The sequence below is a fragment of the Narcine bancroftii genome, chromosome 7, assembly GCF_036971445.1.
Source record: "Narcine bancroftii isolate sNarBan1 chromosome 7, sNarBan1.hap1, whole genome shotgun sequence".
NCBI lineage: Eukaryota > Metazoa > Chordata > Chondrichthyes > Torpediniformes > Narcinidae > Narcine > Narcine bancroftii.
Window position 1 is genome coordinate 10,639,640 of NC_091475.1, and position 20,572 is coordinate 10,660,211.

At 40.6% G+C, this 20,572-nt stretch overlaps 1 protein-coding gene across 4 annotated transcripts in view; it reads left to right on the forward strand.

The window, feature by feature from the left end:
• The window catches only part of LOC138738503 (protein SON-like), a 67,182-nt gene that overhangs the window by 40,831 nt on the left and 5,779 nt on the right, over positions 1-20,572 (forward strand). For 2 of the 4 annotated variants that reach the window (XM_069888811.1, XM_069888812.1), the window contains 5 exons: positions 2,458-2,634; positions 9,276-9,419; positions 10,497-10,607; positions 14,547-14,663; positions 19,566-19,713. In XM_069888811.1, the coding sequence (XP_069744912.1) occupies positions 2,458-2,634; positions 9,276-9,419; positions 10,497-10,607; positions 14,547-14,663; positions 19,566-19,713 (697 nt within the window). Of the gene's footprint in view, positions 1-2,457; positions 2,635-9,275; positions 9,420-10,481; positions 10,608-14,546; positions 14,664-19,565; positions 19,714-20,572 lie in introns of all 4 variants that reach the window. The other 2 variants (XM_069888813.1, XM_069888814.1) reach the window with 2 other exon arrangements.

The following is a 20,572-nucleotide window of genomic DNA, read 5'->3' on the forward strand; positions in this document are numbered from 1 at the left end:
AAGTAAAAGTCCAGACAGAATTGAATAGTGGTGCAAGCTGGAGAACCTCAGCACTTACCTCCCTTTATTTCTTCTGTGAAAATGTCATCAAAATGGTTTCCAATACGTTCATGCTTCCAGGAATAATTGCAAACATCCATTGCTTCATAGACCTGTCCTTGTCTGTTTGATTTTTGAGCTTACGCACAGCAGCTTGTAGTTGGTGGAAAACGGACATTGTGCAGCTCCCTCTTCAGGTTTGAGACACCAATGGGCAAGAAATTTGATTGTCTGGTTTTGTTTATTTCAATACTATATAGCAAAAATGTGCTTTCCCCAAGAGAAAATTGTAATGAACCATTTCCGGATCCTTTTGCATGCTCCCTTAATTTGACAGTGATTGGTGCCTGCAAACTAGATGCAATTTCAGTATCAGATAGACATTAAATGTAAAATTCCCTATGCATTTCTCCCTTTGGACTATTGTAGGAAACTTTAGTGTCTGTTTTCCCACGAATGACCATCATTGTGCACTTGTAGTTCAAGCTATGTTTTCATTGTGAAGCTCCATTGGTGCTCCATATATCCTTTCTGTCATTGAACCCCTCATCCTTTCCCCATGGTACTAACTCCTTGCATCCACTGGCCGTGGTGGCATTCCCACCATTCGACCCAGGCCTCAATCCCTGATCACTGACCCTACCTAAAACTTTCCACCTTCTCTCTCACTCTGCACCCCATCTCACTCCTCTCGCCCTGAATGCCACCCTCACAAAAATCTAGCCCCGATTCTGAGTTCTGTGCAGGATTAAAATTGCGTTCTTTTACTGGCATACCAACATTTCTAGGCTGAAGAGTGTCCATAACCAAGAAAACTGAAGAATTGTTAAAGAACATCATAGAGCCTGACTGAAGAAGTAGCAAAACAGATGAGTGAATTCAACATAAAAGCATGTGCAAAAGCAAATTAAATTCCGGAAGCAAAGAATTAGATTAAGAGAGAGAAAATAGACAAAGGTCTTTCTATTTATTTATCTATCTATTTATTTATTATAAAAATACTATTATCTTTAAAATCTAAAGGATAGAGAGTCCTTATAATAGTGTTCAGTGCCAGCAAGATTGACAGGGAGTAATTAAAACAACGTGTCATTAAAAAGATTTGAAATAACTTGACAACTTCCTGCAAGTGAGTTCAGCCTACAATTACAATGCAAGGAGGGGAATTTGATACCACCCACTCACTCCATTTGAAAGGAAACTGGTGGCAGTGAAGAGAGATTTCAAAGACTCTCTTTGCCAATGCAAAGTCTCTCGATAATTTGGTTTGGGCTGCGTAGGAAAGGGCTCTTATGCATTTGATGACAAAATAAGTATTTACTTTGAATTTGGTCCTTTATAATTCTTGATCTTTGGTTATTGGAAACTAACTTTTGCAACTAAGTTGTCCACAAAGACATTTATGTGTTCCAGTTCTGTGCATGTTAGACACTAGTTCTGAAGTTATATCAATTCCAAAAAGATGGAGTAAAACCATTATTTTCTGCATTCTCTATCATGGGTTATTTTTGTATTGTTTCCCAATTCGTTAAACAAACTAGAATTTACTTATTGGCATTCCTTATTATGATCAGTTATGAATGGAGAACATAGTTTAGATGGCCATGGTCTTTTTCCTGTGGTTCAGGGTGTCTAAAACAGGAGGGCATAGGTTTAAGGTGAGAGGGAGAAGATTTAAAGGATATCAAAGGGCAAATGTTTCACACAGCTGATATCTGGAAAAGGCTTGCCAGAGGAGGTGGTGGGAGGCAGAAACAGTAACAACATTTAAGAGGCATTTGGATAGGTCTTGAGCAAGGCACCGAGTGATTATGGAATTAATACAGACGATAAATTATCTAGATAAGCATGAGAGTTGGCATAAATGCAGTGGACCAAAGGGCTTATTTCTATTATTGTACAATTCTATGAGTGTCACCAATGTTAATCAATTTTAATCAAAAGATGTCTCATTGTGGTCAAAGTTTGATTTTTTTTTAGACATATGTTTTTTTGGTTAAACTAAAGCAAGAAAATTGAATGAAAGCAAAATTCTGAAGAAAATTGTAATAAAAACATAAAATACTGTTGATAGGTAGAGGGAAACTAGACTAACATTTTCCAGCAACAGTTCTGGTGCAACAAAATATTCTCTCTCCCTCTCTCTCCATTTCCTGTTGATTTTAAATTTTACATTTAAGTAAACATCTTTTAATTCTAACAAATTTTCACATGATCAACAACCCCCTGCAGCGTATGCGATTTGGCCGCACAATTTAATACTCTGATAGATGTCCAGTGAGAGAAGGTTGATCTTGGCTCTTCTACCCGGCTAAGATGGAGTTAACCTCAGGATCCACCTCAAATGACCACCTCTATTTAAAAGAAGACTGCGAGATGTGATGTTTAAATGAGCGCTGACTATTCCTTTATTGCCAGAATGCCACAGTGAAACCAGCAGTGAAAACCCAGGTGGCTTTGACTAAGGAGTTCCCAGTCTCCTCTGGTTCACAGCACAGGAAGAAGGAGGTGCTGAATGTTTATGGACAGTGGGTTCCTGTGGAAAAAAGCAGTAACGAAACTACTGATGATGTCTTTTCCGATGTCTGTTCACAGGTGAGAATTATGCCATTGATTATATACAGTTCTTCAATGAGAGATAAGTTCTTCATTTGCTTTCAATACTTGGGCAGTATGCTAGCGTAACACTGTTAGCATGCCAGCAACTCCAACTGGGGTTCGAATCCGGCGCTGTCTGTAAGGAGTTTGTACGTTCTCCTATGGCTGCGTGGGTTTTCCCCGGGATCTCCGATTTCCTCCCACTGTTCAAAATATACTGGGGTTGTAGGTCATTTGGGTGTAACTGGGCTGCACAGGCTCATGGGCCTGCTGTATGCATATCTAAATTTAAATTTAAAATTTGAAACGATATCCAAGTCTTCCAGATAAATAGGTTGGGATAAAATTGATATATTTCAAAGATGATTGGAAGGGTAAAACTTTGAATTTGTAGAATCAGAATTTATTGTTATGAAATTTGGTGTTTTGCAGAAGCTTCATACTTGTACATTTATAGCATCTTACTACACTGTCAGGAAAAATACAATAATGCAGAAAAGTAAGACAGGGTCTTTGGTTCATAAGATTATTGATTATTCATGAATCTGATGGCAGTGGGGAAGAAGCAGTCCTTGTCCTGTTAAGTGCTCGTCTTTAGGCTCCTGCACCTTTTTCCCGATTGTAGCAAATTGAAGAGGGCATGGTCTGGGTGGTGGGGGTCTTTGAGGAGTGAGGCTGCCTTTTTTTAAGACACTGCCTCATGTAGATGTCCTCATGGAGTGAAGTCTGGTGCCTGTGATGCTGCAGGCCAAGTTAACAACCCACTGCAGTTTATTCTTGTCCTGAGAGTTGGTACCTTTAAACCAGGTTGTGGTACAACCAGTCAGAATACTCTCCACGGTACACATGTAGAAATTTACACGAGTCTCTGGTGACATGCCAAATCTCCTCAGATGCCTAAAAAAGTATAGCCATTGGCGAGCCTTCTTTGGGATTGGATCAACATGGAGGCTCCAGGACAGATCCTCAGAGATGTTGGCACCAAGAAATTTGAAGATCTTAGTCTTCTCAACTACTGAGCCCTCGATGAGGACTGGGTTCTCTTCCCCTGACTTCCTCCTGAAGTCCACAATCATCTCCTTGGTTTTGCTGACGTTGAGTGCAAGGCTGTTGTCATTGTACCATTCAACGAGCTGATCTATCTCCCTCCTGTATGCCTCCTCATTGCCGTCTGTGATTCTGCAGACAACTGTGGTGTCATCAGCAAACTTGTAGAGGGTATTGGAATTGTCCCTGGCCACCCAGTCGTGGGTATATAGCGAGTAGAGCAATGGGCTGAGCACACATCCTTGGGTTGCGCCTGTGTTGATAATCAGTGAGGAGGAGGCGCTATTTCCAATTCGTACTGACTATAAACTATTATGTTCTAATTTTACAATCAGGCGATTAATTCATTGCTGGATTAATGATATTGTTATATTTTTCTTCATCATTACTTTAGGCCTAATGCTACTGGTTAAGGAATGAATAGATGGCTGGAATGATTGCTTCTTGCCTTTATTTGGGAGTTCCAGGCACATTAGTGATAGGGATGAACCCCTACTGGAGTCAGAAGCTGAGGGGTAAGCTGATAGGTTTATAAGATAATGAGAGGCATTGATAGCTAGACAAGTCAGAATATTATGAAAGGACATGCATTTAAGGTGGGGGGGAAGGAGGGTGAAGGAATTTAAGGGGGATGTGTTGGACGCATTTGAGGCGGGTGCCTGGAATGTGATACCAGGAATGGTGAAAACCAATACGATAGTAGCATTTAAGAGGCCTCGAGGTAAACACATTCAGGGTATGGGGAGATACGGGTCAAAGGCAAGCAGCATCTTAACTTGGGTATCATGTTCAGTGTAGACACATGGGCCAAGGGCCTATTCCTGTGCTGCACTGTCTGTGTTGGCACTCCCTTCAAGGCTTCTATGTTATTAGCCACTTGCTTTATTTGTTCATTTTCAGCTTATGGGCATCACCTGCAAAGTCTGCATTTACTGCCCATCCTAATATCCTCTCGGAAAGTTCTGATGAACATAGGAACATAGGAATTAGGAACAGGAGTAGGCCAAAAATGGCCCATCGAGCCTGCTCCGCCATTCAGTACGATCATGGCTGATCTAATTTATGACCTAACTTCACCTACCTGCCTTCTCCTCATATCCCCTAATTCCTCTTTGAACTACTGCAGTCCCTCTGGTGAGGGTAATCCCAGGGTGATGTTACACAGGGCGTTCCATTGTTGGGATGGACCAACAATATATTGATCAGTGTGCAACTTCAAGGAAAACCTGCATGAGGTGATGATTTCAGGCATCTGCTGTCTTTCTCCTTCATGGTGGTAGAGGTTGTGGGTTTGGGATAGTTACTAGGCTCCAGTTTTTAGAGAGTAAGCACAAAGCCACTGTCTACCAGTGTGGAAGGAATGAATGCTACAATCAAGTAGGTTTGGACGATGCCGGCCTTTTGGGAGTTGTTGGCACTACTGTCATGCAATTGGTGACTTTGGTGCTGCCTCATGTACCCATGATGAGCTCGTTGACTTCATTCACTTTGCTCCCAACTTCCACCCCAACCTCAAATTCACTTGGTCCATCTCTAGCAACACTCTCCCTATCCTTGATCTCTCTGTCTCCATCTTGGGAGACAAACTGTCAATAGGCATCTTCTACAAACCCACCAACTCCCACAGCTTCCTTGATCACATCTCTTCCCACCCTGTCGCCTTTGAAGATTCCATTTTGTTCACTCAATTCCTCTATCTTCATCATATCTGCACTCAGGTTGAGGACTTCCATGCCAGATCATCAGAGATGTTCTCCTTCTTCAAACACAGTGGCTCTGCAACCATAAACTCAGGGCTCAACCACCCCCTCCATTACCCACACATCTGCCCTGGCCCCCTACACCCCATGCGCAACAAGGACAGGATTCCTCTTATCCTCACCTACCATCCCACCAGCCTCCACATCCAACACATCTATCTTAGCCATTTCAGCCGCCTACTAAGTAATCCCACCATTAGACACATATTCCCCTCTCTGCCTCCTGCAGGGACTGCTCCCTCCGTGATTCCCTTGTCCACTCCTTCCCCACCAATAGTCCCCTTGGGACCAAACCCTATAACCACAGGAGATGCTCCATTTGTTCCCACAATTCTTCCCTCACCACCATTCAGGGCAACAAACAGACCTTCTAAGTGAGGCAACATTTCACTTGTGAATCTGCAGGGATCATCTCCATTGTGGTCTCCTCTGCACTGGAGAGACTGGATGCAGACTGGGAGATTGCTTTGTCAACCACCTTGGCTCTGACTACTGCAATAGCATGGATCTCCCAGTGGTCACCCATTTTAATTCTCCATTCCATTCACCTGCTGACGTGTCTGACCATGGTCTCATGCACTGCCAGACTGGAACCACCTTATCTTCTGAATTTTCACCCTCCAACCAGATGACATTAATATTGACTTCTCTGATTTTCGTTAAACACTCCCCCCTCCCACTTCTTCCCCCATTGCCTTCCCTATTCTGTCTTTACCTTCAGTCTCCTTTCGCACAAACATGATAAATTTTTACCTAGAGCATTATCATATCCAATTAACACCTTTTGGTGGTCTGGATTCCTCCCTGAGCCAGCATTGTTTGAATTCTGAGATTTCCTACTTCTGGCTTATTCTACTTATTCTTTGAAGAAGGGTTCAGGCCCAAACGTCGACCATATATCTTTGTTTCCTATAGATGCTGAAAAAACCGGCTGAGTTCCTCTAGCATTTCGGTGTGTTTTTACTACAACCACAGCGTCTGCAGACTCTCGTGTTTCACTCAGAACTCCATCACATCCTGATTTGTAGTAAAAAGACAATGCTGGAGAAATTCAGCAGATCAAACGTAGTCTGAAACATTGGTTCTGCATCTTTATCTTTGCTATATAAAGGACACTGTTTGACCTGCTGAGTTTCTCCAGCGTTGTTTTTACTTCAAACAGTGTCTGTAGACTTCTGAGTTTTTTCTCCATCCTGATTTCTGCCTTCCAGGAAAGCCCTGGGGTGACAGGAAGCAAGTTACTTACTGCAGGAAATCAGCCTCTGATAGAGTTCCTTGAGGAGGTGACCAGACATATTGATGAGGGTTGTGCAGTGGATGTGGTTTACATGGATTTTAGTAAGGCATTTGACAAGGTTCCACATGGTAAGTTATTCAGAAAGTCAGAAGGCATAGGATCCAGGGAATCTTGGCCATGTGGATTCAGAATTGGCTTGCCTGAAGAAAGCAAAGAGTTGTGGTGGAGGGAGTACATTTGGATTGGAGGGTTGTGTCTAGTGGAGTCCCTCAAGAATTGGTTCTGGTTTTCGTGATTTTATTGGGTTGGCAAATTTGCAGATGACACAAGGGTTGGTGGTGGTGTGGATAGTTTGGAGGATTGTAGAAGATTGCAGAAGGATATTGATAGGATGCAGAGCTGGGCTAAGAAGTGGCAGATGGAGTTCAATCCAGAGAAGTGTGAGGTGGTCACTTTGGAAGGACAAACTCAAAGGTAGTGTGAAAGAGGGGAGGGATCTAGGGGTCCATGTCCACAGATCCCTGAAATTTGCCTCACAGGTAGTTAAGAAAGCTTATGTTGGCTTACATAAGTCAAGGGACTGAGTTTAAGAGCTGCAAGGTCATAATGCAACTCTACAAAACTCTGGTTAGACCACATTTGGAGTGGTGCTTCCAGTCTGGATGCCTCGTTGTAGGAAAGACGTGGAAGCTTTGGAAGGGTTCTACCTGGTTTAGAGAATATGCATTATGAGTAGAGATTAAGGGAGCTAGGGCTTTACTCTTTGGAGAGAAGGAGGATGAGAGGAGACATGATAGAGACAAAATTTGAGGAATAGATAGAGTGGACAGCCTACAACTCCATCCCAATACAAGAGGGCATGGCTTTAAGGTAATGGGTGGGAAGTTCAAGGGAGATATTAGAGGAAGGTTTTTTTTACCCAGAGAGTGGCTGATGTGTGGAATGCACTACCTGGGTCAGTGGTGGAGGTAGGGACATTGAGGAAATTCAAGAGATGACTAGACAAGCATATGGATGAATTTAAAGCGGAGGGTAATGTGGGAGGCATGGTCTAAATTTCGGTACAACATTGTGGGCTGAAGGGCCTGTACTGTTCTATGTTATATGTATACCCCTCCCATCCATGTACCTTTTCAAATTTTTTAATGTGAAAATTGAGCTCGCATTCACCACTTTAGCTGGCAGCTTGATCCACATTCCCACTACTTCCTGTGTGAAGAAATTCCCCCTCCCCTAAACTTTCCCTCTGGTTTGTATTTCACCTATCTTCAGTTTACTCTATCCAGACCCCCCCTCATAATTTTGTATATCATAATTTTGTATATCTCTCTCAAATCTCCCCTCATTCTTCATAAGTCAAGGGACTTTATCTCAATAAAGTCCTAACCCGTTTAACCTTTCTTTGTAACTCGGTTCATGAAAACATCCTGAAAATTTGCCCTGCACTCTTTCTATCTTACTGTTATCCTTCCTGTCGTTAGGCATCCATAACTGCACACAAGACTCCATATTTGGCCTCACCAATGTCATACAACTTTTACCATCACATCCCAACTCCTAGACTCAATGCTTTGATTTATGAAGTCATTATGCCAAAAACTCTCTTTACAACCCTATTTATGATGCCACTTTCAGGGAATTATGAATCTATATTCCCAGATCCCTCTGTTCTACCATACTTCTAAGTGCCCTACCATTTACCATGTATGTCCTTTCTTGGTTTGTTCTTCCAAAATACAGTACCTCCCATTTCTCTGCATTAAATTCTATACATCATTTTTAGCCAATTTTTCCAGCTGGTCCAAATCCCTCTTCAAGCTTTGAAAGTCTACTTCACTGTCCACAACTCCTCCAATCCTTGTGTCATCTGCAAACTTGCTGATCCATGATTATTCAGCTAGTTATCAATCTCTGCCTTAAATACACCAAACGACTTGGCCTCCACAGCCACCCATGGCAGCAAATTTCAGAGGTTTATCACTCTTACTTAAGAAATTCCTCTGCACCTCTGTTTTAAATAGGTGCCCTTCAATCCTGAAATGTGCCCTCTTGTCCTGGACTCCCCTACCATGGGCAACAACTGTCTTGTCTACTCTATCCAGGCCTTTTGACATTCAAAATGTTTCTATGAGGAACCCCCCCCACCCCCCCATCTCTGAACTCCCAAGAAGTACAATCTAAGAGCTGTCAAATGTTCCTCACATGCTAATCTCTTCATTCCAGAAATCATTCTTGTGAATCTTCTCTGAACCCTCTCCAATGCCAGCACCTCCTTTCTTAAATAAATTGTCCTCCAAGTGAGGCATCACCAGTGCCTTTTAAAGCCTCAACATCCTTTTCTGTATCCTTTTCTCTAGATATAATGCTCACATTGCATTTGCCACCTTCACCACTGACTCAAACTGAAGGTTAACCTTTCGGGTATCCTGCACAAGGACTCGCAAGTCTCTTTGCACATCAGAATTTTGAATTTTATCCCCATTCAAATAATAGTCTGTCCCTTTATTACTTTTATGTAAGTGCAGGAGCATATGCTTTCCAACAATGTGTTTCATTTGCTGCTTCTTTGCCCGTTCTCCAATCTATCTCTGCAGCTTTTCCGTTTCCTCATTACTACCTTCCGCTCCACTTATCTCTGTATCATCTGCAAACTTAATACCAGTGTACCACATCTCTGTCGGATCTGTTCAGCTGATGGGACAGGACAAGCCCAGAGAGTCGGGAATGTTATCTGCAAGGTATGATTATGTGAGTAAAACTTTGTCTGCCTGCTGCTAATTAGACTTTGGGACAGTGTTCCCAATTTGTACCCCAGTGCCCAGGAGATATTTGGAAGGTCAGCTGCATGGTCCAGACAGTTTTATTCCTTCCCTGTTTAAACATGCTAGTGCTGTTACAATGGAGTTGCTTGCAAATCACTTCAGACAGGATTGAAAATTCAACCACACAGGATGCATCTAGATTCACAGAGAGGTCAGATTGGCAAGATTAGTAGATTTCCACTCCTGGAGGAAATTCATAATCAGGTTTTTGGTGGAAATCGATAGTTTCTCATAATAATCACTACTACATTAAAACCTCTGGTATCCAGAATTCAAGCAACCGGAAAATAAATTAAAAAAAAAAGAATAAAATAATAGGTTTAAAGAAAAGGTATGTTTAAAATTGTAAAAGTACATTTTCTCTGAAGTAAACCTTCGGTGAAGTTGGGAGCAAATATTCTGCCAGTGGAATGTATTGGACGCGCTTTGGTCGCGGGAGTTTCAATAAAGTTGTGTGAAACAGCAATGATGAAGAACTGGTCACTCACCGTTGGGGTGACACTCTTAGTGTCTCCTCCTTATCCCTGCTGAGAAAGAGTTCCCCCTCAGTCAGAGGCTTTATCTGTAAACGTTGGGGAGGTTAATTGCTTGTCTTTCAGGTGTTCCGTGGAAGGGGAGGTATCTGTAGGTGCAGTGATGGTTAAATGTTTTCAAAGAATGTGACTGAAAATAAAGTAAAATGCTTTAAGGTTTCCATATTCATGCAAGTAAAGCTTGTTCAGTGTGAATATAGTATTTTTGTCTTGTAAATTGTTTACTCTTAATGCAGGTGTATTAGTTAGGCATTGTGAGAGTAAATCTCAAGTAACCAGAATACACCAATCCCTAAAGGTGCTGGATTACCAGACTGGTAACCTAAACCGCTGTACTCAAATCCGCTCACCTAATGTTGGCTATTAAGCTGTCAACAAAGAGACAGATTTTAGGAAACAAAGACCAAAATTGCTGAAAGCTCTAAAACGTCATCTCTCCATATAGCATTTTGTGTTCCAGGCTGTCGATATCTCTGCCACAATGAGTGAGAGGGCAACAGCGCAGAAACGTCTCGTTAAGAACCTGTATGATGTGGAGGCTATGTCAATAATACTCAGGGCACAGGAAAAGGTATGTGGGAAATGGTAATCTCTTGGGCCTGGGTCAATGGTGTGGAGAGAAAATTGATTCGTGATCGTGGCTTCTTTTTGGTGCAATTTCGGGAGGTTGTGTGTTCACCCCAAATCCAGGCTGATATTCTAGTGCAGGGAATAGATTACGGCGTAAATCACCAGAAATGCTCTCCATGCCAATGTAAGAAGAAGAGCGGGGATTCCTTGCTGACCTAATATTGTTATACCCTAAAACCCAGGAGCCACAGATATTCACCAAGACAAATGGTTACTTAAACAAAAGTTGCTTTTAATTATCTTTAAACAGGATCAAACTTTAACTTATTACTATGAACTTAACTTAACCCCCTTCTAATTCTAAGCACACATATATGTAACGTGTGTGCGTAAATTTAGAAAAGTTCTATAATTCACAGTTAAATCTCACTTCTCATTCCTCCAAGTTCACTGGCTGTAGGCAATTCTTATACTGTGCATAGAATTTAACATTTATGAATTCCACTAGGATGTGGTGCTTGAAAGGTAAATAGTCACCGCTCAGGAAGGTTCTTGTTGGTTTTCAGAGAGAAATTTGTTGTTCACTGGACACAAACTGATTCCTTCCGATCAAACACATCAGTGTCTTGCTAAAGAAACTTGCCCTATCAGGGTTTTCCAGATGATAACCTCTTTCTTTCAGGTCACCACAGAGTTCCTTTTTGCTTTTCTTATTTAAAGTGAAACATTACACAGGCAGTCCTCTCCTCTTGCATGAACCACAAGGGCTTTGATCAGGCTGAACCAAGCACTCACAACCCGTCTTCAAAATGGGGTTTTTCCACAAGCTTGTCAGGTTCCAGTCCCAGTCTCTCTCTCTTTCTCTCTCCCCCTACCCTCCAACCCCAGAGAAAAGCCTGTTTTACTCTCTTTGCTTGCAAAACCACATGGCCCTCTTTGAACAGCAGCCTTCACTCAGACAGACTGCAGCTCCGAACTACTCCTCCGAGTTCTTTCATCTGTTGCTTTTCAAAAAAAATTATTAGTGAAGTCCCTTGGGCACTCCCCAAAGCTTTTGCAAAGGCATTCAGAGCCGGCCTGTCTAGCTTGAACAGGGCTCCAGTATTTTAAATGAGATCTGTTTTGAAGTAGTTGTATGTGAGGTACACTAAGAAAAAACTTGCCACACTTTATCTCCCAAAATCATATCTATATACAATATAAAACACAACATATTCTGTCACAATATCAGTAGATCATTCACCCCATTAAGGACATTGCCACAAGTAAGACGAATCCCAGGTTCCTCCTGTTTGATGGTTGCTGGTGTCTCCATTTGTGTCTTATGAAGTAATTTGAAGAATTTCTGAAAGTATTGTCCAATATAAATGTAAACCTTTTGTTTTCTACCTAGCTTTTGTCCCATCATTCTTTGTTGTTTCAACATTAAAGGACTTCTATCGTCCTTGTGCCCCCTCAATTTTAAATCTATTTTCATTGCTTATCTCTTCATTTTTCCCTTTTCTGATTCCAGCTCCTTCTGGAGTTTTTTATGCTTGCTAGTCATGGCCAAAGAGTAATTTCACCCACTCATTTCTTAACGTGTTGTGAAATAGCTTGACAAATTCACAGAGAAAGATACCTCATTAATGTTCAGAGGAACAAAGCGTCTGAAGTGAGAGTTCTTTTTTCGACAGTCAGTTTTGTTTAATTCCAAACTGTTTAAAGATGCCTAGGTCAGAAAGTGAATTAGATATTGAAAGAATTGACCTTTCTTCATTTAAATGCAAATACAATTTTGTTGATGACTGAACAAATTTCTTTCCAAGATATAATTAGATAATGCAATCCATAAATTTAGAAAATTGCTTTCCTGTTGTTGTTTCACATTATTAAGAATTGTAATGCACAACAATCCTACTTTAAGCTGCTTTGGGACTTAGATGCATAGGGCAGATGTGTAACTACTCGGGGACGGAAGAACTATTTTATTGAATTGGAAGATTCCCTAAGCCAGTGGGGCTCAACCTTTTTCTTTCCACTCACATATCATCTTTAAGTAATCCCTATGCTATTGGTGCTCTGCGATTAGTAAGGGATTATTTAAGGTGGGATGGGAGTGGGAAGGGAAGGTTGAGAATCACTGCTCTAGACCCAATTGTTGCTTGAGAAAAATTGTCATTGGCCCATTTCCTTTGGTGAAAACCAACAAGGTCGGGTCTGATACAGCAATGAACTCTCCGAACCCTTCTCCATTGACAACGGCGTGAAGCAAGGCTGCGTCCTCGCACCAACCCTCTTTAGTATCTTCTTCAGCATGATGCTGAAACAAGCCATGAAAGACCTCAACAATGAAGACGGTGTTTTACATCCGGTACCGCACGGATGGCAGTCTTCGATCTGAGGCGCCTGCAAGCTCACACCAAGACACAAGAGCAACTTGTCCGAGAACTACTCTTTGCAGACGATGCCGCTTTAGTTGCCCATTCAGAGCTAGCTCTCCAGCGCATGACGTCCTGTTTTGCGGAAACTGCCAAAATGTTTGGCCTAGAAGTCAGCCTGAAGAAAACTGAGGTCCTCCATCAGCCAGCTCCCCACCATGACCACCAGCCACCCCACATCTCCATCGGGCACACAGAACTCAAAACGGTCAACCAGTTTACCTACCTCGGCTGCACCATTTCATCGGATGCAAGGATCGACAACGAGATAGACAACAGACTCACCAAGGCAAATAGCACCTTTGGAAAACTACACAAAAGAGTCTGGAAAAACAACCAACTGAAAAACCTCACAAAGATTAGCGTATACAGAGCCATTGTCATACCCACACTCCTGTTCGGCTCCGACTCATGGGTCCTCTACCGGCATCACCTACGGCTCCTAGAACGCTTCCACCAGCGTTGTCTCTGCTCCATCCTCAACATTCATTGGAATGACTTCATCACCAACATCGAAGTACTCGAGCTGGCAGAGTCTGCAAGCATCGAATCCACGCTGCTGAAGACCCAACTGCGTTGGGTGGGTCACGTCTTCAGAATGGAGGACCGTCGCCTTCCCAAGATCGTGTTCTATGGCGAGCTCTCCACTGGCCACCGAGACAGAGGTGCACCAAAGAAATCTCTTGGTGCCTGCCACATTGACCACTGCCAGTGGGCTGATCTCGCCTCCAACTGTGCATCTTGGCGCCTCACAGTTCGGCGGGCTGCAACCTCCTTTGAAGAAGACCGCAGAGCCCACCTCACTGACAAAAGACAAAGGAGGAAAAACCCAACACCCAACCCCAACCAACCAATTTTCCCTTGCAACCGCTGCAACCGTGCCTGCCTGTCCCGCATCGGACTTGTCAGTCACCAACGAGCCTGCAGCAGACGTGGACATATCCCTCCATAAATCTTCATCCGCGAAGCCAAGCCAAAGAATGAAACCGTGCATATAACGAGTCAATTAGATACGATTAAAACAGTGGTTTTCAAACTTTTTCTTTCCATGCATATTCCACCTTAAGCAATCCCTTACTAATCACAGAGCACCGATGGAATAGGGAATACTTTAAGTGATATGTGAGTGGAAAGAAAAAGGTTGAGAATTGCTGCCTGGAATCATTGTGTTGCACATGGCCACTACAAGGTAGCTTTCGTCAATCACTACAGATAAGGTTGCATAACAACTTTGTGTTCTCAACGGAAAACCATAGAAGGCACAAATCAACTGCTAAAAAGGATGAAGATATCACCACTTTGCCAACAACATTTATGGACCCTTTTTATGTGGAAAGGGCATTGTAGATGATTTGATCAGCCTTTCTCAGTAAATATATCGTTAACACAGCAAACTGATTGGACAGCAAATCAACATATTTTGGATATTTATGTCTTCAGGTTGCTCTGATTTGAGCTGCACCCAATATTCAATTACTTGAGTGGTGCAATATGATTTTAATTTTTTTTTTCTTCTTCAGATTGATGTGTGGGCTCAGGCAAACTCTCTGCCTGGTCAGTTCACAGGTAGTACTGGAGCTCAAGTTTTGACCTATGAGGAACTAACACATAGTGGTCCTCAAGCCTGGATCCGGAAGGTAATGTACATACTTGTGGACTGAATTCTGTTACCAACTTTAAAGTAAAATGTTTAAGACACTTTAAAAATGTCTTATAGGTCAGTAAGTATAAGGTCTAGAATAATTTCTTCATCAACAATGTCCATTTCGTTTTTCTCTGCAAAAATAGTATTTATTTCTGACTTGATTGCTCTTTTCCAATCATCTGATAATCTCAATCAAAGCAAGTACTTTGAATATTTTATTTAAAATCAAAGCAAGTACTTGAAAAAGAAGAGATCTTCCTGCTTGTTTTGTATTGATCGACTTTGCATCATTTGGTGTGGTGCATCCGACATAGAATATGACCAACAGGCTGAGCTGGTGATGCTCTCTGTGGACATATTTGTGCTTTTCATTAATTTAATTTGCTCCTTCATAAGATTATTCTGGCAAAAGTGGAAGAGGAAATTGGTGATTTATAATAAGCAATTATGAGCAGAAAGCGACTATTTATTCTCATGATCTGCCTCAATCTGAGATCTTGGACCGGATTGAAGCCATTGCATTTGACTCTTGCATATATTCTAGGATATTGTCTAAGACAAATGCTCTGACTTAAAACAGATGGTGCAGAAATGGGTGAAAAAATGGAAGGCAGCATATGTAATAAATGCATTTAAGTCCGGGATGAAATGTCCCATTCAGTACCCAGAACCTCTAGATTTTGGATAAGAATCCTGAGAAGGGGGATATGAAACTCAGTATATATTGCTTGTGTTTTTGTATCACTGAAATTGATATTAATAAGAACTCTATTGATATTCAGTATTTCTGTGCACAACCTTTCACTGTAAAAACTGTTAAAGGATTTTTAATGTTATCCAAGTCCTTTTCATGAAATTGTGACATTTTAAATCTCTCATGAACTTAACCAAGTTTTTAAACATAAAACATAACAGTAGATACAATTATTTTAAATTGGCAATGCAAGATGCTTTTAGTCTAAACAAGAAAGAAATAGTAAAAGGAACATTGCTAATTTATATTCATGTTATTTCTTTTTACAAAATGTTGGTTGGTGTTTCACTTCTGTCATCAATCCATGGAGGAAAAAAAAGACTAATGTCTGTTTCAGTTTATGTTCAGTGGTGTATCCAGTTCACAAACAAGATATTCAGTTATGCAAAGAGAATTTAACTGGAACCCGAAACCAAATTGGTATGAAAGAGCTGTTTCATATATCCATTTATATATGCCATGAGTGCATAAAAAGTTTTTGTCTTTTCCAAGTTATACAATTTGACATAAATTCTCAATTCATTTGATGTTCATTGCAAATGTCAAGTATTTTATTTCCCTCCTATTTTTGTTTCAGTAAATTCTGCTCTGAATTTCATATCACTCTTGGAAATATGTGACACTTGGTCATTTGTGTCTTTGCTGCTCTACTTCTCTTATACGCATCATTTTATCTCTTCCTTTGAAATCTATATTTTACATTCTTACCTCCCTGGCTTCCACTTACAGTAGTGTTAATTAAGGCTTAGGAAAATGGCAAGTATATTTCGAGCTGATTATAAGGTTAGCAAACATTCAATTTCCTTGAAATGTCAGATTCTTCTTTCAGACCCTTTTCCATCCCAGTAGTCAGACTGGAATACTTCTTGCCCAATCCACCTTGATTAACCGAGATAGCAAATCCGAGTCAATAAGGATATCTCCTCTCCTGTCACATTTATACTTAAATCTTTAAAACTTTATAACACTCGTAGATGAAGAAAAGCTTAAAGCAGAAATATATTAGTAATTTTGCCTTGTTCAAAGAGTGCTTTCTTTTTTAAAAGTTTTATGAAAAAGTACGTTAATTGCCTTTAATATCTGCAAAACTCTCCCCCAATGCAATATGATGAGTCTTATTTCTGAATTTCAGAAATTTGTGAGTTTCTGAATACTGTGTGTCATTTTCAAGGGACATTTTTTGTGTTGCTTTCTCCAAGGCCATTGAATCATTAGTTCTTTCATCTTGCTACAAAAACTCTTGCTTTCAAAGCCCAAGTATGATTGAGAAAGAAGTACGAATAAGATTTGGTGTCATTTAGTAATCAGTAATTAATGCATTTCCTGACCTTTATAGTAGAAAACTATGGAAAGAAAATACTTTGTAATGAATTTAGTTGTGTGCCTCTTTTCTGTGTAAATTGTGTGCAGTTGCTAATATAGTGAAATTGGATTTGTGAACTGAATACAATTTGGATATACTGAAACAGGTGTTGATGATAAAAAATTCTATCATTACAAAGCAGGTACAAAAGCAGGACGGAGCCCTGGGCGACATTGGCTGGGGTTTGTATCATTCTCTGCATGGTTGCCTCTTTCTTTTGTGAGGTTCCTGGAAAAACAGGGCAAGAAGGAAACGGAAGTAAGTAAAAACCATCCAGGTTTTTAGGATGAGTCTCCTGGTATTCCAGATCCTTGGCGAATTAGAAGATCTAGTTTAAGCTGTTTAGACAGTTTTTTGCATGTGGTTTGATGTGCCATGAAAGAAACAATTTAAGTTTCAAAATATGTTTCTAGTTAGTTATAATGCATATTTGTTAAGAAACAGCTAAAGTCACAGCTGTACTCAAATAGTTAAAAGGTTAATTAAATCTTTTAATAAACTAATTCATATATTTTAACTATTTTCTTAAACTCATTTATGAATTTGATTGCTTTATATCTACCATTCCACATGTATTTGGAGCTCTAACAAAAGTTCATTTAAGTTTAAAAACAATGACTCCACTAAAGTAATAATGAAGTAACTTGCATTTGCATAGTTTAACATTTTAATTAGATTTTAGAGTTTTACCATTTCTTGTTGGGCTGAAAATGATGTGAAAGCCTAACTGAAAATGTGCTTACTGTGGTGTAACACATTTCTGTCAGTGGTAAGTCTCAAAACCATGGGGGCTTCTTTATGGCTGAAAAGGGAGTAATTAAAAGTTAAAATAGCTTGTGCTGTTGTCACTTTGGCTGTTGTCATTAATTAATTCTGGGTGGATAACTGGAGATTACCCACATCTTCTTGCCCATTGTGCCTTTTTTATCATTCAGAGTGGCATCTTGATAATCAAGTTGATGAGGTATTTATCATCCCATCTTTTTTTATAAGAACCGTGCAGTCATCAAATTTGTATTGCCTTCAATATTACAAGGTTTGGCTCATTTCCACATTTTAATAACCATTAATAATTGAATAGACTACGAAAATCTTACGACCATTAGCATGTGACTACTGGATTGCATTTCCCCGCAGGCATTGATTGTCACTTCGCTCTGCAGAGATGGAAATTGTGTTGGGTTATGGTATCCAGCAGTGGCTGGTGAAGAGCTGGTAGGGACAGAGATAGGACAAAGAGGGGATGATTCATGTCTGAGCTGTGAACTTCCACTTCTCTGCAGGCAGACATTTTGAAGATTAAATCCTTTTCGCTGCCTTCTTGCCATGGACAATCTCAACAGACGTCAAACAATGAATTTTTTTCCCCTTCAATTACAAATGCCTATCTTTCTTCTGTGTAGGCCAGCCACTATTCCATCAGTTGATCTGTGGTCAGACTCTATACAACAACCCCCCCCCCTCCCATATTTAAAATGAACAGTTGGCTAAACACCAATTGCCATTTGTAGAAGATACTTAAAACTTTTACAGGTAGAAAATATTTCACACATGTTCCATAGGATCAGCCTCCAGATACTTCCTTCTAACCCAGCGGTTCTCAACTTTTTTCTTTCCGCTCACATCCCACTTTAAGTAATCCCTATTGCCATAAGTGCTCTATGATTAGTAAGCGATTGCTTAAGGTGGGATGTGAGTGGGAAGGGAAGGTTGCGAATCACTGCTCTAGACCCAATTGTTACTGAAATATTTTGCTTGAGAAAAATGATCATTGGCCCATTTCCTTTAGAGTTATGAAACCCTGCACATAATGAGTCAATGAGGTACGATTAAAACAGTGGTTTTCAAACTTTTTCTTTCCATCCAAGCAATCCCTTACTAGTCACAGAGCCCCTATGGTATATGGATTACTTAAAGTGGTACGTGAGTGGAAAGAAAATGGTTGAGAACTACTGCTCTAATCCTCCTCGGATGGAATGTCAGAAACTTGCATTTAGAATAAGTCATGGAAATTGGAATCGGATTTCTACTCAGTTGATCCCTCCATGTCCCCCCAATATGCACTCGTCCCACTACTGCAGTCTTCATGGCCTACTTTGAATTTTTTAGACTATTGTTACCGATATATTGATGTACTAGTGAAAATATGGATTACAAAATATGGATTGAGGACCAAAGCACGAGAGAAAATTGAAAATGCGGACTCCCTGAGCTTAGATGAATCATTCCAGCATCACTATGTACAACCTTCTGATGCAATGAATTCACACTCTCACCAACTGTTCAACTTTGTGGCTTTTATAATGCACTCCATTTAAGACCACTCTGACAGAAACTTTTTTATCCACCCAGGTTGCTACTTACATTAATTTGTCCCTTTTCAACCACTGCTGATATTTTGCTTCATCTGATCCTGCCAGACAATTTTGGTTCATTGTTGCAACGCTTGGTCTCTTTTTTTTTCTTTCCTGTTATTCCAAGTTAAGTGTTAACTATTAAGTTGTCATTTTGAGACTCACTCATCCACTACTTCTCATCTTGCATGGCCCCTCTGCTCCATTCCATTTATGACTCCATTATTCGTGGTCTTTTTGAAGTATGTTTCTTAAAAGGTCTTGAAATTTTCTTTAAACAATGCCTGGTAATTTGGACTAAAAATGTGTTGCATAGTAATTCAATCCAGAAATTGCAACTAGTATTTTTCAGTCTAGCTGCAAAAAAACTACTTTGACCTGTTGTAAGATTTGTTTTAATTATACCCGTCTACTTACAAACAGGATCAGTTCCTGAAAGCTGCACCTTTAACTGGAGGAATGGGAGCACAATTGATGCAAAAAATGGGATGGAAAGAAGGAGAAGGACTGGGAAAAAATAAAAATGGAACAGTAGAACCTATAATTGTTGATTTCAAGACTGACCGTAAAGGTGAGGATGTTCTTATGGCTGTAGGGAGTAGAATTTACGTCACTCAATGAAGTGGTCAAGTCTCGAAAATGTTTATGCTAGATTGAAGTCAGAAGGCTGTCAACAATTTATTCTCCATTGTGTGCTGCAGGAACACTGAAAATGTAACTGAATGGGTGCAGTGATTGTGGGTGAGATAGTTGATGGGGAGTGGGGTTAAAAACTGTATATTGGGGGGACTTGGAGGGATCAACTGAGAAAGGGTAGTTTTTGTAAATACCTCCCATTTTTTAACAAGAGGGTTTAACAAAAGAAACACAAAAATGGGAGCAGGAGTTGGCCACCAGGCCCCTCAAACCTTCCCCGCCATTCAACATGATCAAGGATACTCTACTATGCTGGTCACAACTCCTCTCTGTGCCAGTTCCCAGACACACAATCTTTCAAATCTTTATCCATTTGCTCCTTAAATATATCTAATGAGCCATGTTCCAGCCCCTTCCTGGGGCAAAATAACCATCTTAAAACACACAGATGCTGGAGCAACTTCCTCAAGGGCTCAGGGACTTCCTTGAGGAAGGGCTCAGGCCCGAAAGGCTGGTTAAATATCTTTACCTCCTATGGGCGCTGCAATACGGGCTGAGTTCCTCTAACATCTCTTTTCACTACAATCATAGTGTTTGCAGACGATTGTGGTTTACCCCAAAATGTGCATTATAGCACTTGACAGTTTAATCTCCAGACATTCCTGCCTAATGGATTGAATGCCAGCCTGCCACTTGCACTTTATGGACAAAACATGGCCATCACGTGCAAAAGAACCTGGTTGATTAGAGATTTATTCACAATATTAAAAAAAAATATAGGGAATGATTCCTGT